The sequence below is a fragment of the Pygocentrus nattereri genome, chromosome 2 (assembly GCF_015220715.1).
Source record: "Pygocentrus nattereri isolate fPygNat1 chromosome 2, fPygNat1.pri, whole genome shotgun sequence".
NCBI classification, from domain to species: domain Eukaryota; kingdom Metazoa; phylum Chordata; class Actinopteri; order Characiformes; family Serrasalmidae; genus Pygocentrus; species Pygocentrus nattereri.
In genome coordinates this window covers 41,065,613-41,083,606 of record NC_051212.1, presented here as the reverse complement: position 1 = coordinate 41,083,606, position 17,994 = coordinate 41,065,613, and the positions used below count along the sequence as shown (strand labels likewise).

At 41.6% G+C, this 17,994-nt stretch overlaps 2 protein-coding genes across 2 annotated transcripts; both read left to right on the top strand.

The window, feature by feature from the left end:
• The first annotated feature begins 11,270 nt into the window (after positions 1 to 11,270).
• On the top strand, positions 11,271 to 11,727 carry LOC119261851 (histone H2A-like). Its single transcript, XM_037531817.1, has one exon. It carries the CDS (start codon positions 11,289 to 11,291, stop codon positions 11,673 to 11,675), a length of 387 nt encoding a protein of 128 aa, XP_037387714.1. The 5' UTR covers positions 11,271 to 11,288; the 3' UTR covers positions 11,676 to 11,727.
• A 676-nt stretch (positions 11,728 to 12,403) lies between these two features.
• On the top strand, positions 12,404 to 17,865 carry LOC108418363 (histone H3). The gene is made up of 3 exons (XM_037531683.1): positions 12,404 to 12,736; positions 15,062 to 15,072; positions 17,500 to 17,865. The coding sequence occupies exons 1-3, from the start codon at positions 12,408 to 12,410 to the stop codon at positions 17,814 to 17,816; spliced, it is 657 nt and encodes a 218-aa protein (XP_037387580.1). The 5' UTR covers positions 12,404 to 12,407; the 3' UTR covers positions 17,817 to 17,865.
• The last annotated feature ends 129 nt before the right edge of the window (positions 17,866 to 17,994 follow it).

The following is a 17,994-nucleotide window of genomic DNA, read 5'->3' as shown; positions in this document are numbered from 1 at the left end:
AGGAAATTTACAGACTACCGTAGATGATCACAGCACAGCCAGCGCTACACCGCTCCCTTCTGGCAGCATCAGGGAATAGCAGGGATACCTGCTATTCTATTGCCAAGCTTAGAACTGATGTGCATTGAGACGAGGATTAATATGGCAGATTTAACTAAAGGTAACTAACAACAACAACAACAACAATAATAATAATAAAGGAAACACAAACAAACTTTGTGGGTGTCACACATACATTAATACATTTGCTAGGGAGAAAAACAAACTGCAGAAATCTTGAAGTAGGGTTGTTCTACAGAAACATTCACTTTTCTATCTGTCCATAGGAGTCACTGGTGTTACTGATCCTCATCGGTGTTACACATAAGAAAAGTAACAACGCAAAACAAACAACACATTTTACAAAACAGCTGCTACAGAGCATCAAACCACATCATAGTCAATCCTGGAAAATCCACTAAAATATGGAATTTAATCCATTTATGATCTGTTTTTTCACTTTTATCTCAGAATACAGTCTGTCACACCAGTGACTTCAGCTAAAAGCTTCATATGAAATCATGAGCTAAATGAGAAAATCTCTGAGAACTGAAAGACACAGTGGATTCACCATGTGCTTTTCTTCATAGATCCTCAGAAAACAGGTAAAAGGAAGTCAAGTGATGTGATCAGTGTGACTTTTATTTCAAAATAAGATATTTTCTGTTACGTGGTAACTCCAGTGACACGACTCCTGGGGATCTTTCATTACATATTTTATCATGTTTATCCATCATTTGCTTTCTTTAATGTCATTTAATTTCTATATTCCACAGTCATGTTTAGATTATTGCCGTTATAAATGCAGAAAAATGTGTTTTTTTTATCTTCAAAATACGGCGTCACCCCTTACGCATGACTGTAGGGACAAGCTCTTCTGTGGTGCTTGGAGTTCTAGATAATTGATTTAAAAACCAATATTGCTAAATTAACGGCTCAAGAAGGTGTAACTGTTAACTTTTTGCTTTATTTTAAAATATGAATGACTTAATTTAAATATAATAAATAAATAAATAAATAAATAACCCTGCCCCTAGGTGTGAGTGTGTGTGAATGCGTCTGTCTGCCCTGCGATGGACTGGCGACCCGTCCAGGGTGTATCCTGCCTTTCACTTGATGACCGCTATGTTAGGCTCCAGCACCCCCCGCGACCCAGAGGGAGAAGCGGCTCAAAAAACGTGTGTGTGCTGGCAAAGGTTGGTTTGCTACATAAATATTAGAAATCAATGCAGTTATTGACAGCTAAATACCAAAAGACGCAGTTCTGTCGCTCTGTGTTTATGGGTTTAAATTGCCTCAAAGAATTTCCTGGAATTATCTGAAGTGTCACGTAAATCACATGACCATCAAGCAATTTGAACTTCCATTGAAACGATTCTCTCTCTCTCTCTCTCTCTCTCTCTCTCTCTCTCTCTCTCTCTCTCTCTCTCTCTCTCTCTCTCTCTCTCTCTCTCTCTCTCTCTCTCTCTCTCTCTCTCTCCATGACTCTGGGTTTTCCCAAATGATGTTACAGTCATTATGACATCATTCCATATAGAACTTTGTCCTATCCAATCATTCTGCAGCAAACCTCAACATTCTAATGCCTGCACTTTCCTATCAATTGTATTATGATGATGTCACAATCGCGCTGCCACCAATTTGGTTGTCAACTTCAAGTTCACTCAGCGGTGCTGCGGTGGTTTGTAATGAGATAAAACCATAACTGATCTAGCAAAGGTGGTAAAACAGATTCTTGAAACACTTTTTAAATGTGTAAAGCACTTTAATCAGTGTATTTGAATCTACTGACAAGATTTCATTCAATTTGTGTTTGTACTGATGACAAACGAAAGCTGTAATCTAAACGGCTGACATTTCAATCAATCAATCAATCAATCAATCAATCAATCAATCAATTAACCTTTATTTTGACTCGGAAGTACATTGAGGGCAACCCTCATTTTCAATGTAGCCGAGCATTTACAAAAACAGGGATTGACATGACAAATAAAATAATAACTACATTTAATCATTTTAAATTAAAAGAAAATTTAAAATAACAGTGAATAAAAGATAAAAGTAGATAAAAATAGAACTTGAGATTTAAATGGTAAGAAATTAAGATCAAAAATAGATAAGAAATTAGTAAGGTAATAGCACAATATCCATCCATCCATCCATTTTCTAAGCCGCTTCTCCGTCAGGGTCGTGGGGTAGTACAATATCACAAATTTAAAAAAAAGTAATGATAAAAAAAAACTTTAAAAATAAAATGAGAGGAAATAAATAAAAAAAAAAAGAGATAAAGAACACAAAAATAAAAGTTACAAATAAATATGATTAAGTAAAACAGGTACAGGCTGTCTGTAGGAGGTTTGATATTAAAAGTTTAAAATGACTGAGTGACATCAGTGAGCTGAGTTTTAGTGTGTCCTGTAGTGAATTCCAGCTCACTGGTGCTGTGACTAAAAGCAGATTTTCCCAGTTCTGTAAAAACTCTTGGTACCTGGCAGCTGATCCAATTACTAGAGCGAGTCTGATAATTACTGTTATTTATATTCCTCAATGAAGTGATATATTCTGGCAAATGACCGGAGAGTGTCTTATAAATAAAAATCAACCAGTGTGTTTCCCTTCGTACCGTTAAAGAGGGCCACCCAACTTTTGCATACAGCTCACAGTGGTGAGTTCTGTATGGATCTCCAGTGATGAACCTCAGGGCAGAGTGATACACTGGGTCCAGTAATTTGAGAGAGCTGGAGGGAGCATATTTATAGATAACTTCACCACAGTCCAGCACTGATAGTAAAGTTGCTTCAACTAGTCTTTTTCTGGCGTGCATGGGGAAACAGGTCTTATGTCTATAAAAATAACCCAGCTTCTGTCGGCATTTACTGACTAGTTTATTTATGTGTGGTTTAAAACTGAGTTTATCATCCAGCCATATGCCAAGGTATTTATATTCTGTGACTCTCCCAATAGTGGATCCTGCCAGGGTAGTAATATTTACAATACTAAAATCAGTATTAAAAGAGCTGGAAAACAGCATGAACTTGGTTTTTATGGCATTTAAAACTAGTTTGTGCTTATATAACGCCACCTGCAGAGCATTAAATGAGCTCTGTAATTTTCTTGTTGCAGCATGAATAGAATCAGCTGAGCAATATAAAATCATGTCATCTGCATAAAGGTGAATTTTGCAGTCTGAGGTTGAAGCAGAGGTAGCAATATCATTTATGTAGATATTAAATAAGACTGGACCCAAAATTGAACCTTGTGGTACACCTTTAGATACAGATACCAACTCTGATTTATAATGATTCAATGTCATGCATTGATTTCTGTGATTTCAGTGAGGTAGTTTTGGGTCCAGTCCAGCGCAGTTGCATCAAAGCCAATCTTTTCTAAGTTCTGTAAAAGAAGAGTATGATCAACTGTGTCGAATGCTTTTGTTAAGTCAATAAAAACAGCTGCTTCTGCATTTGAAATGTTTCTTCTTGTCTATGTCTGAATAAAGATTGTCGTAGCAGAAATAGTGCTGTGACCTTCTCTGAAACCAGACTGATATTTAGATAAAAACAGAATTTTCATAAGAAATTATTTCAATTGCTGGTTTACTAGAGATTCTTGTATTTTTGCTAAACATGACAGTTTTGAGATTGGCCTATAATTATTCAGATCTGTTGTCTCACCACCTTTATGCAGATGAATTACATGAGCTGTTTTCCAGACCCTGGGAATTCTGCAAGATAAAACTGAAAGATTAAAAATGTATAAAATGTGTTCTAAAATAATCGGGGCTGCGAGACGCAATAAAAAGGGGTCCAGCCCATCTTCTCCAGTGGCTTTTCATGGATTAATTTTAGCCAGGGCATTAGCAACTAAATATGGAGAAAATGGCTGGAGTGAAAAAAGACCATGCGTTTTAGAAACTGTAGAGCTGAGATCAATTTTATTCAATGGGTTTGTGCTATTCTTATCAAAGATGTGGCCAGCTGCAGCAAAATGTGAGTTAAAGGCTCGACATATTTCCTTCCTGGCAGAAATCAGCTGATCGTCAACTAAAACGCTTGTTGGAAAAAGGTGGGAATTATTTTTTAGAGCATTTACTATTTTCCAGATGTTTTGAGGGTTTCTAGTGCTGGTGAATAAGCTAAAGTAATATTCTGATTTAGCTTTTCTAACAGCAGAGGTACATTTATTTCTCAGCTGTCTAAAGGTAAGCCAATGGTCTCTCTCCCCTGAGCGTCTAGCAGTTGACCAGGCTTTTTTTCTGGCCTTAAACAATGAGGAAACTTCACCTGTAAACCAGGGACTTGATCTGTCTCTGATTCTTGACTTTTTGAGTGGGGCATGTTTGTTTACCACTGTTAGGAAAGTTTTACTGAAGTGGTTTAATGCCCCATCAACATCTGAGATTTCTAGTGTAAGGTGGATTTCACTCATTGCTAAGTCAGAAAGGAAAGCTTGCTCATTAAAATTATTAAAATTTCTTCTAACCACCAACCAAGAGCCTGTTTTGTTTGTGCAACTGTTTCTAATGCATCCGATGGGACAATGATCACTTATGCCAAGTTCAAAAACTCCTGAGGCAGTAATTTTGCCAGCTTTATTGGAGAGTATTAGATCTATCAGGGTTGACTTGGTGGGTTCTTTCAGATTTGGGCGAGTCGGTTCATTGATTAACTGTGTTAGGTTAAGATTGCCACATATTTCCTTTAAGTGATCGGATGCATTAGAAAGCCAGTTGAGGTTAAAATCACCAAGGACCAGCAATTCAGAAGCACTAAATTTGGATAAAAGATCTTCTAATTCCTCGACTGCAGAGTGTGGGGCAGAGGGAGGCCTGTATATCCCAATTAAAACAAAAGAGTTATTTTTTCTGAGTGAAACCTGGAGGGCTAAGAACTCATAACATTTTTCTTTGGATACTGCACATAGAACATTAGCTTGTAAATTTACACTGGTATAAATAGCAACTCCCCCTCCCCTTGAAACTCTGTCTTTTCTATGGAGGATAAAATTATTTAAAGCTATATCTTCATCATTGGTACAGTGTCTAAGCCAGGTCTCTGTTAAAACTATATCAGGATCAGACTGTGCAGCCAGGATTTTAAGATGATCCATTCTATCTTTTTGTAGTAGGCTTCTAATATTCAGATGCATTATACCTAAACCTTTTCTTTTCTTAAAACTCTCACTACTCATTGGGTTATCATTACAGTTTTCTTGGGGGTTTATGGAAATTAGAGATGGCTTAATGCTGATAAGATTATCACGATTAATAAAAACATTAAAATTATGAGGATTCTTGTATTCCTAGGTCTCCTACTATTAATGACTACTGGTATAATTGAACTTGCATTGTAGGTCTTGAGTTGTCATTTCAAATTAAAAACAGAGAAAAGCATATTATGTCCTAAAATCTGAGAACCCAGCCTATTGGGATGAATCCCATCAGATCTATAGAAGGAGTGGCGATTCCAGAAGAGGTTAAAATTGTCTATAAAAGTCAAGCCTTTGGAAAGGCAGGTATTCTGAAGCCAGGTATGAAGGTTTAAAAGTCTATCCTCTAAGCCAGTTTTCCTTCTGGGTCGCGGGGGGTGTTGGAGCCTATCCCAGTGGTCATCGGGCGGAAGGCAGGATACACCTGGAGAGGTCGCCAGTTCATCACAGGGCCCATGTTCAGCAGCTCCAACGGCTGATTGTAGCTTCGCTGTGCTGCACATTAACTGCTCAGTAAACGTCTCCGAGCAAAAGTCTGAGGTCATTTGTTGATCAAGGATTATTTATTGAGGTAAACTGATGCATTTATTGAGCTGATGTGGCTTCGTATTCCCCAACTTTTAAATTCGTTCTACATTTAAGGCACCTCAGAATAACTGCAGGAACATTTAAGGTGGAACAGAAAATTCAAATGAGAAGCTGGCGAGTAGGAAACTAAGCTGAGCTTGATTTCTATGCATGGGTTTATTATTTATGAGCTTTGGTAGCCACTTTTATTAGTTAATATAAAATAACTTTAATATATTTTTTTTTCTATTTTTTGACATAGACATATAGAATTGTGATGTGCTCTTAAAATAATCATATAAGCTCATAAAATAATTAATAATAATAAAAAAGTTAAGTGACCGTTATTAGTCCCACAAGAGTTAAATTTCTCCTCTGCATTTTAACCCATCTGTACAGTGAAACACTACATAGTCATTCGTCAAGTCAAGTCACATCAAAGCTTATTTATATGGTGCTTTTTACAGCAGGAGTTGTCACAAAGCAGCTTTACAGAAAAATCTGGGTCCAAGCCTCCAAGACCAAGCCAATGGCGACAGTGGCAACAACAACCTCCCTTAGAGCAAGAGGAAGAAACCTGAAGACTCAAAAGGGAAACCCATCCTCCTCTGGTTGACCCCGGATAGCAAACAGTGTTATTATAAAATACGAGAATACAAAATGGGAAATAAGTGGAGCAGTGGGTTAATTGAGTTTATGCAGCAGCAGCAGCAGCATCAGGAGGGTCAGTTCATGCAGTTGAGGTGCAAAACAGCCAACAGAGATGGAGCTCTGGTGACTCTAGCAGCTTTGATGGCTAACGTGATGACTCAGGCAGACGATGCTCAGGAGCTCAAATAAAGAGAGCGAGAGAGAGAAAGAGAGAGAGATTGATTAACAGGACAGTAGAGAAGCCACTTCAAGCAGTGGGACCTCTGTCAACCGTACCATACCGTACTGTAACATTCGCCCCAAAGGGACAAAGAACTAAGTTGAGCCCAGTGTGCCTTCTTAGTGCTAAATAGCTTTGGGGATTTTGGGACTGATACTGCAGCAGAGGAGATCAACAAATCCATTCTTTTTGTCTGGAGAAGCCAGGTGGTCGAGGATTACGGAAACACCCCGATTCAGTTACAAAAAGAGTTTTCAGTGGAGAGATTGTATTTGAATATACATCACCTGAAAAATAAAGAGCAAAAATATAAACAAGGCCAGGCCTCTTAATCTAAAACCACTGTAATAGATGACATAGAATTATGTTTTTCAGAAATTAATAAAAGTTGTATGCATATTTCATTCTCACCAATAAACAGAAGCAGTATGATTTGGGCAAATGGCAGCATGCCAGAAGCTTGTCCATGCCTGAAGAACAGATCACAGTGAGAACATTTTGGCTTAATGCTAGAGTGGGAAATTCGGAGGGAGGAGAGATTAACAATATAGCATAGCATCTCAAGTATTGTCTCAATGATCTACAAAAAGATGCACACCCAAACTGTAAATCATGCAACCAAGTGTACACTATATTGCCAAAGGTATTCAGTCACCCTTCCAACTCATTGAATTCAGGTGTTCCAATCACTTCCTTGGCCACAGGTGTATAAAACCATGCACCTGGGCCTGCAGACTGCTTCTACAAACATTAGTGAAAGAATTGTCGCTCTCAGGAGCTCAGTGAGCTCCAGCATGGTACCGTGATAGGACGCCACCTATACAACAAGTCCAGTTATGAAATTTCCTTGCAACTAAATATTCCATAGTCAACTGTCAGTGAAAATATAACAAAGTGGAAACGATTGGGAATGACAGCAACTCAGTCACGAAGTGGCAGACCATGTAAAATGATAGGGCAGGGTCAGCGGATCCTGAGACACATAATGCGCAGTTTGCCAACTTTCTGCAGAGTCAGTCGCTACAGACCTCCAAACTTCATGTGGCCTTCAGATTAGCTCAATAAAAGTGCGTAGAGAGCTTCATGGAATGGGTTTCCATGGCTGAGCAGCTACATCCAAGCCTTACATCACCAATGGCAATGCAAAGTATTGAATGTAGTGGTGTAAAGCACCGCTACTGGACTCCAGAGCAGTGGAGACAAGTTTGGTGGAGGGGGGATTATAATGTGAGGTTGTTTTTCAGGAGCTGGGCTCAGCCCCTTAGTTCCAGTGATAGGAACTCTTATTGCTTCCACAGACCAAGAGATTTTGGACTATTTCATGCTTCCAACAATGTGGGAACAGTTTGGGGATGGCCCCTTCCTGTTCCAACATGACTGCACACCAGTGCACATAGCAAGGTCCATAAAGCCATGGGTGAGCAAATTTGGTGTGGAAGAACTTCACTGGCCTACACCTCAACCCGATAGAACACCTCTGGGATGAATTAGAGCGGAGACTGCGAGCCAGACCTTCATGTCCAACATCAGTGTCTGACTTCACAAACACGCTTCTTGAAGAATGGTCAAAAATTCCCATCAACACCCTCCTAAACGTTGTGGAAAGCCTTCCCAAAAGAGTTAAAGCTTATATTATATCATATTAAACCCGATGTATTAATGGGATGTCACTCAAGTTCATATGCGTGTGAAGGCAGAAGACTGAATACTTTTGGAAATATAGTGTATTTGTATTTTTTATTTATTTGTTTATTTAGAGCAGGGGGTACCCCCATCTTAAGTGGTACAATCTTCATTTGTCTAATAAGTCTAGTAGAGTGGATGGAATTTGACACAACAGGCATTCTTCTAGAGATTCTATAGATTATTAAACAATGCAGTGAAACATAAGAAGATAGATCACAGCAGCAAAAAGTGAAAAAGTGGCTGATGTTTAAATCACTTCAGTTGTTACTACATGAAATTTTTAGGTTCATCTCATGAGCCATTTTTTTACAGTGCAAGCAGGTGAGCAGTGAGGAAAGGACACATGAAATTAGCTTGCATTGATTTACAGCACATTAACACTTTTGATTGTCACATTTCTTGAAAAAGCACATTTTAAAAGTCATTTATTGTGACATTGTGGCACAATCTATGCATATCTGTGCATATTATGTGATGATATGTGGTGGTCCGAGTGGTGGTCTTTAGAAGCTGACAGGAAGAAATGACAAGCAGGTCTACATTTATCTCAGTTATTTTACTAAAATATATATTAGTTCTTCTTCTTTCAGCTGCTCCCTTTAGGGGTCGCCACAGCGGATCATCTGCCTCCATCTTGCCCTATCCACTGCCTCCTCTACTTTCACACCAACTAAAATATATATTAGTTAATTTAAAAAAAATAGAGACCAGCAGAAAATGAAGTAAAATGAAGTTACAATTCAGTTTGCCAGACAAATGGGTAAAAAACACATGTAGGCTAGTTGCATGGTCTACAACAGCCTGAAATGAAAACTCTTGCTAACAACATGTTCATGGCTGCTGCTGACTTATAGTCAAAGATATCTACAGTTTCTATGCAGTTTGAGATGTACTTGAGCTTGAAGCTTCAGTTTTCAACTGGACCAACATGGCTCGGTGCACTACAGTGTGCTGTTAATTTGTGCTGAGTGACTTTACAGCTTATCCAAGAGGAGGAATCTAATGTTGAACATGATGAACACTTTGAAAAGACGATTCTGATTTTATCAGAAAATTCTCCTTTTATTTCACATGAAAGACCCCAACCTACACCAATGTTCAATTTTGGTTTTCCTTAAGGAGTTCCTGCTTGCATGTACTCACTGATTAGTCTCTGGGAAGGTTTACACATGTAGTGTTTAAGGAGTTTGAGCCTATTGCAAATCAGACTGACATTGTAAACTGGGGTTCTGGCTCGCCGTGGCGGTGTGAAGCGTATCTCTGGTCTGATCTACGAAGAGACTCGCGGCGTACTCAAAGTGTTCCTGGAGAATGTGATCAGGGACGCCGTCACCTACACCGAGCACGCCAAGAGGAAGACCGTCACCGCCATGGATGTGGTTTACGCCCTGAAGCGTCAGTGATTTTAATTTACATAACGGCTGCAACTGTGACCACTGCAATTTCCTCCTGGGATCAATAAAGGAATCTGAATCTAGCAGCGTTTTTTCAAACCTAATGTCGTTTAGGCAGTAAAGCCGTTGTTCATCGTCAAGGCGTCGCGACTTTTACAGCAGAAACGGTTAAACGCAGTGCTCTTCTCCAGCAGAAGCCGATAGATCCGTTCAAAATCCCTTAGGAGAACCTTATACGTGTTACACGGATCTATTTAACTCTGGAACACAGAATCATCTGGATAAATACATTTTTAGTTTAAGATGTTTTCAAAAATCAAGACAATCCAACAGTAATTTGACATCCAAAATACAGAATAAAATACATAATTTCTGAAATATAAAGATGTTTGGCAGAACTCAACCTGTCAAAGGTGCTCAAAAATGTGATGCCTTTTAATGAAAAAGAGCAATAACAAAACGTATTTGGAGTACATTTGTTCAAATTGTGCTCTACAACACACAAGTAGATCAGAATGCGCGGAAAGAGAACAAAGTCTTTCGCGAGGAATAGGAGAGTGGACTGAATGAGAGCTGGGGTGGAGGGAGCTGAATGAGAGCTGGGGTGGAGGGGGCTGAATGAGAGCTGGGGTGGAGGGGGCTGAATGAGAGCTGGGGTGGAGGGGGCTGAATGAGAGCTGGGGTGGAGGGGGCTGAATGAGAGCTGGGGTGGAGGGAGCTGAATGAGAGCTGGGGTGGAGGGAGCTGAATGAGAGCTGGGGTGGAGGGGGCTGAATGAGAGCTGGGGTTGAGGGAGCTGAATGAGAGCTGGGGTGGAGGGAGCTGAATGAGAGCTGGGGTGGAGGGGGCTGAATGAGAGCTGGATGTGGAGGGGGCTGAGTGAGAGCTGGGGTGGAGGGAACATGTACACAACGCGTATGTGAATATGTAGTGTACGTTTGTGTGTACGACGGTTTTTTTTGTACGTCTTCATGTTCGTGTGTGTGTTGGTGCATTTGAAGTCTTCAGAAGACGCCAGTGTTAGTGGGATGAACGGAGAGAGCTCTGAATCTCTCCTAAAATAAGAGTAAGTAGGTAATAATGATGGAGAAGGTTGAGGTACATGCCCTGCAGTAGCTGTAGTTAGTTTGAAGTTTGAATCCAAGGTTAAAAGGATTAGGATAGTTCGATTTTCCTTCACGCTGCCCACAGAAAGTCATTACTAATCAGAAGTGAAATTATAGGAAAGCGCCGGGCTCGACAGAATAATCCAGAAAACAGGGCCGTGAATGTTTCTATTTCTTTCCCTCTTTGTCTTCGTCTCCCTCTCACACACACGGGAGGCAGCATGAAGGGGAGGGGGAGATGCGGGCGGTTTGGAGAAGAGCAGTGGGCGGACCCTACAGTTTGACGACGCGGATTGGTTGTGGATGGCCGTCAAATTCCAGCCAATAGAAATTAAGCCGCTTTGTCTATAAGAGAGGCGCTCGGAGGCCGGAGCACTTTATTTCAGCTTAGATTGACAAAGTTGAGAGAACTACAAAATGAGTGGAAGAGGAAAGACCGGTGGTAAAGCCAGGGCGAAGGCCAAGACTCGCTCCTCCCGTGCTGGGCTGCAGTTCCCTGTGGGTCGTGTACACAGGCTTCTGCGTAAAGGTAACTATGCCGAGCGCGTTGGCGCCGGTGCTCCCGTCTACTTGGCCGCCGTGCTGGAGTATCTGACCGCTGAGATCCTGGAGTTGGCCGGTAACGCCGCTCGTGACAACAAGAAGACCCGTATCATTCCTCGTCACTTGCAGTTGGCCGTTCGTAACGACGAGGAGCTCAACAAACTGCTCGGAGGAGTGACCATCGCTCAGGGTGGCGTTCTGCCCAATATCCAGGCCGTTCTGCTTCCCAAGAAGACTGAGAAGCCTGCCAAGACCAAGTAAAGTGGGCTTTTTGCGAAATCGTAAATAATCAAAGGCTCTTTTAAGAGCCACCCACGTTGGCGACAAAAGTGCAGCGTTTTCTATATTCCTTTAATGCAAGAAAAGTTTTCGATCGGTTGTTATAGGTTGTTGTATGTTTAAAAGAAATAACGGGATCATGGCATCGCCACCGTCCCACAGTTACCTACTGAATAAAAATGAGAAACTACTCGAACACGATGAATAAACCTTCATGAGCATCTAACTACGCGAGGAAGGTGAAATAGCAGGCGTGTAAAAATAAATGAACCAAAAGTATGAGTGAAGTTACACAGGACGTGAAACAACAAAATGAGGAAAGACGCCGGTCAAAGCGTTGGGCAGTGTCTTGTGATTATTGAATCACAAGATTATTGATGAAAATGTTGGCGCGGCGTAAGACGCCCAATAAGATTTGGCCAACGTCTGGGGAGGCGGGCACACTGAAGAAGTTTAGCCAATGGGACGCGGGTTCGAGTAAAGAAGGAAAATAACGCTGAGAAGCCGCAGCTTTGGGGCGTCTTGTAGTTTGAAAATGTTGGCGCGAAACAAGCCGCCCAATAGCGTTTGACTGCCTGCGTGGACGGCCGTCCAATGGGAGGCGGGTATATTCAAGCCGCCCAATGAGCGGAGAGCAGCTCCAATGCAGAAAAGCGCCGCGCCGCGCGCGCGAGCTCATTCTGTCTTTTACAGAGAAGAGCAGAGTTTATCGTAATGGCGAGAACCAAGCAGACCGCCCGTAAGTCCACCGGTGGTAAAGCCCCGAGGAAGCAGCTGGCTACTAAGGCTGCCCGGAAGAGCGCTCCGGCCACCGGCGGCGTCAAGAAGCCTCACCGTTACAGGCCCGGTACCGTGGCTCTCCGCGAGATCCGCCGCTACCAGAAGTCCACAGAGCTGCTGATCCGCAAGCTGCCCTTCCAGCGCCTGGTGCGGGAGATCGCTCAGGACTTCAAGACCGATCTCCGCTTCCAGAGCTCTGCCGTCATGGCCCTGCAGGAGGCCAGCGAGGCTTACTTGGTGGGTCTCTTCGAGGACACGAACCTGTGCGCCATCCACGCCAAGAGAGTCACCATCATGCCTAAAGACATCCAGCTGGCCCGCCGTATCCGCGGAGAGCGCGCTTAGATTCAGCGGAGCGACCACAACTGCCTCACCCAAAAGGCTCTTTTAAGAGCCACCAAACTGTTTCAGTCCTTAAGAGCGATTTTTCTAGGAAACTCCGAGCTCTTAAACGCTGTGATGTAATTTATTTCTCATTTCCTGAGCAGTTTAATCTGCCTGTAGTTACTGTGTTGTGCGGATCATGGGACTCTGTATTTAAAAATGAGCCATATTGTGTCTTTTTTTTTTCTTGTTTTTTTTCCCTTTGTGTTGTGATAACTCAGCTTATAAAATGGTGAAACTTCACATTCCTATTTATACATATCTTATTTAGTGGTAGTTTAAGCAAATACGGTGTAATTAAATGTGGTGTGGTGTGCAGGGAATAGTTGGAATACTGTGTAGTGTGGCGTGTTGTCAAAAACAGAATGAAGTAATCCTGAGGAAGGCTGGAGGACTGAAGCATGGATTTAGACGTTAGAATGAGTAAAAATACATTTGGAGTTAAACTTGAGACTATTGATGACGCTCCAGGCACTATGAACAGGTGTGTAACCAGGCTTCTCTGGTATTACCATAAAGTGTGTTCACAGGTAGATTGTAGGTTTGTGATGAATTGTGTAAATTTATCAGTAAGTGAAACTGCATTTAGGACACAGCCTTGAATGTGAGTTTACAGCTATGCCAGAGACGTGTGATGGAATGATAATAGTAAAAGTAGGACAGAAGTGAAGCTTTAGCTCTGTGATATTGACCCAGGAGTTAGGCTAATGCTGAAGTCAGAGATGAAATTAGTCCTCAGGCTAATGATAAAGTGCCAGTGAGTACAGGCAGGTTAGGAGGATGTTCGAGGAAGCAGAAGTAGTTCACACTAAGTGAAGGTTGATGTCGAGCTGGGCCTCAGACTAAGCCTTTGTGTGAGAAAGCTAATGGTCAGACTCATGATGAAGTAAGAGTGAGCATATTTATATTTACATGTAGTCCTCAGGCTAATGGTAAAGTCACAGAGGGTACAAGTAGGTTTAAGGCTACACCTTAGGCACCTGATGAAGTTAGAGTGAGGCTTATAGCTCGGCCTCAGGCTTCTACTGTGGTTATAGTGTGTAGTAATAGATGCAGGGCTAAACCGTAGGCTTACTGTGTAGTTAGAGCGAGACCATAGGGACATGATGAGGTGAGATGAAGTAGAAATGAGATTAGAGTTAGGACACAGGCTCATGATGGAGTCAGAGTCAGCAAAAGTGGGCTTCCAACTAGGCCCCAGGCTTATGCTCAGGTTCCTGATGTAGCTAGCATTAAGGAACGGAGGTAGAGAACAAGCCATTAAGCCAATGATGAGGTTCTGATGAGAAAGTAAAAGTAGGTACAGGCCGAGGCCGTATGCTCATGACAATGTTAGAGAAAGCAAAGAGTGGATTATTCCTGAGCCCCAGGCCTTAATGCAGTGAAATATTGAAGTCTGAGGTTTAGCTGTGAGGCTAATTTTGCTGACTCGCGATTCCTTACAAGCGCAATGTCTTACTATGTAGTTCCTTCCATTCAGCCTAACTAGATCATGAGACTAATTGGAGATGTCTGTGTTTACTATAATCCTACAGTGGAAGTTAAAGGTGGTGAATAGTCAGTTAATAGCTAGGCCTTGGGCTTCTATGGTAGCTAATGTGAATGAGAAGAGGAACATAGCAAGACATTTACTTTCTCAGCATAGCTTTATCATAAGCATGATAAGAGAATATAAAACTGTTGAATCTCGAAAGTAGATGTAACTACTAAGTTAGAGGAAGTAAAAGTGAGTTTACAGCGAGGCCTCCGATATATAATGAGGTTAAAGTTAATAGTATTGTGTTCAAAGCTAAGCTTTAAGCTTATAACATGGTTAGATCAAGCAAAAGTAATGATGGGTACAGGGCTGGGTTTTGGCAGGTGATGAAGCTGGTATATAGTAGTTGGAGTGTATGTAGAGTAGATTTAGAGCTAGGCCCTGGACTTATGAGGAAGTTAGATGAAGCAGTAGGAGGTATGGGACTTGGCTTCAAGCTTTGGAAGTGTTTACAGTGGGTGTATATAGGCTCATATCTAGGCTCCAGGCTTATGATGAGGTGAAAGTGAGTGAAAGCATGTTAATAAGTAGGTTTCTAGTTAGGTGTAGAACTCCTGATGTAGACAGCACGAATAAAAGGAGATTTTATTTATTTTATTTTTTTTTGGCTTATGATGATGGAGGTTAAAGTGAAAGGAGGCCTCAGGCTTATAGTATATATAAAGAGAGTGATGGTGGGTTTAGAGCTCGGCTTTAGGGCCTACGCTTGTGGTAAAGTTAGAGTGAGTAACAGTAGCTCCAGTTATATAATGTGAAGGTAAGCTTAGGGCAGGGCATCAGGCTTGTGATGGAGTAAGAGTGAGTGAAGGGTGAACTATAGCACCCCATTAGACTTCAGATGAAGCTGGACAATTAAAATCAGGTACAGAACTAGACTTTAAGCTGTACGGCTAGTTTGGCCAACTGTGACTCCAGCATGAGCTTAAAATGAGTGATTTTAGATCTAAAGTTAGGCCGGAATTTGCATGAAGTGAAAGTAGATTCCGGGTAAGACCTTTGACTTTTTTGCTGAGGTCATAGCATCGTTTATTCCTCAGCTGTCTGATAGTGACCGTCGGTCTCGGTCACCGTTTCTTCTAGTGAGGCTCCATGATTTGTTACTAGTATTGATCAAGGAAGATCTTTCAGAGCTGAACAAGGGATCTGATCTGTGTCTGATCCTGATGTTTTTAAGGTCTTCTAACCTCCATCCGAGAGCCTGACTTTATTATGGTAGTGTTTCTATTGCATGTGATGGGGCAGTGGTCACTAAAACCAGGGTCAAATACACCTGTAGGGGGGATTTTATCAGGACTGTTGGATTGTTGACTTGGTGGGTCAATTAAATTTGGTTTTGTTGGTTCTGTAATGAGTTCTGTTAGAGACAGATTCCTACTCACTTCCTTCATGAAATCAGATGTGTTAGTTAACCAGTTCAAGATTCCAGAGTTTTATTGTCATATGCACAGCAGAACAGGCAGTTACACTGTACAATGAAATTCTTTACTGTTTTTAGAGTTATTCTTATATTTTCTTTTTATTCTTAAGATTACATTTTTACTTTTAACTGCTGTTCCTCCATTCACCAAATATACAGTATGAAAGTTGAAATAAAATTAGTTACACGTGCATATGTGCAAATATGTAGAGCAGCTGTTCATAAAGTGCATCAAGCAACAGATGTAAACAGTAAACAATGTTGTTCTGTGCAGTAATGGATGTAAACAGTGTTGTTCTAACAGCAGCAGTGCAGTGTAGGTAAGGTGCAGCTGTTGAGTGTGAGGTTAAATCAGTTCAGACCGGGAGGACGGAAGAGGCAGTGAGTGAGGTGTTCACCAGCATGATGGCCTGTGAATAGAAGCTGTTGGTCAGTCTTGTCGTCCTGGACTTCACACTCCTGTAGTGTCTGCCTGAAGGTAGGAGTGTGAAGAGTCTGTGCTGGGGGTGTGCATATCTGGACCTTTTGTAATCCTTAGAGTTGCCTGAGAGAAATGCAGAGTAAAATCCCCTAAAATCAGCTTTTCTGAGTCACTGTATTTAAAAGGTCACCTGAATCATCTACAGTATAAGAGGAGCAGGAGGGGGTCTATAGATCCAACGACCCCAACACTGTTACTGCATCCTGAGCAAACCTTTTCTTTTTTTATTTTTATTATTATTTTATTTATTATTTTTTTTATTGTTTGTTTTTTTTTCTCTGTTATTTCTGAAGTTCTCTCCTGAACCACCAACACCATGGCAGTGGTCAAGACGGCGCAGCAGAGACTCTACTTCCTGAGAAGTCTCAGGAAAATCGACCTTCAGGAGAAGCTGCTGGTGTCCTCCTACCACGGCACCATCGAGAGTGTGCTGACATACTGCATCTCAACGTGGTCCAGCAGCTGCTCAGTGGTAGAGAGGAGAGCACTGCATGGGGTTCATGAACACAGCCCAGAAGATCATCAGCTGGCTTTTTTTTTTTTTTTTTAAACTTGGTTTAAATTTCATCAAACTACAGAAAAATAACAGAACAGCATAGAAAACCACAACATTTACATCAACTTGTTTTTTGTTTTGTTAAATCTTGTCTACAAAGTAAGAGAGTCCCGCATGTCTGTGTCCTTAACCAACGTGTTCATTGTCTTCAGTATTTTGACTTCAGTTTCTATGCTTTTAAAAACAGTTTCACTTGAAACAAACTGCTGGTCGATAGTCAAAGTTTAGACTTTACAACACAAAGAGCCATCCACAAAAAATCATGTTTGTTTTTAGTCATATTTTCTTTAAAGATCCCATAAAAATAGATTTCATATTAATTTCATTCCAAGTCCCATAACTCTCACTTTATCCCACACCTATCGAGCATGGTAACAGCTCTAGTGTTTCTTCCTCCTGGCAGTCTGGCATGTGCCACAAGGTCGTCTTAACAAATGCATCAGATTTGTAAGGCTGTGAAATACTAATAATGACAGTGGTGATAGTGATACTGATTGTTTTTGCTTTGTGTGTTTCTCTGTAGTGTCTGTGGCGTGTAGCTCCGCCTCCGGGTCCTTTGGTTTCAACTAGGTCCTGTAGAGGAGCATAAAAAGGTGCGTTCAGCACAGCTACGTTATTCAAACTTTGAGTTTCGACTTGGAGGAAAATCAGTGAAAATGTCTGGACGAGGAAAGGGCGGGAAAGGTCTTGGTAAAGGAGGCGCTAAGCGTCACCGCAAAGTGCTCCGCGATAACATCCAGGGCATCACCAAGCCGGCTATCCGCCGTCTGGCTCGCCGTGGCGGTGTGAAGCGTATCTCTGGTCTGATCTACGAAGAGACTCGCGGCGTTCTCAAAGTGTTCCTGGAGAACGTGATCAGGGACGCCGTCACCTACACCGAGCACGCCAAGAGGAAGACCGTCACCGCCATGGACGTGGTTTACGCCCTGAAGCGTCAGGGACGAACCCTGTACGGCTTCGGAGGTTAAACGCTCGACTCGAACAACCAGAAACCCAACGGCTCTTTTAAGAGCCCCCCACACTCCCACCAGAAGAGCTGCTCCTTATGACCCGTTCAGTAGAAATGGGAATTTCAGTTTGGTCCATTTAAATTCAACGTTGGGAGGAAATTAGTAGTGATCTTACTTTAATACCAGAACAACAGAG

Coding starts and splice junctions, on each gene's coding strand:
- LOC119261851 (XM_037531817.1), top strand. CDS start 11,289: ATGAGTGGAAGAGGAAAGACCGGTGGTAAAGCCAGGGCGAAGGCCAAG.
- LOC108418363 (XM_037531683.1), top strand. CDS start 12,408: ATGGCGAGAACCAAGCAGACCGCCCGTAAGTCCACCGGTGGTAAAGCC.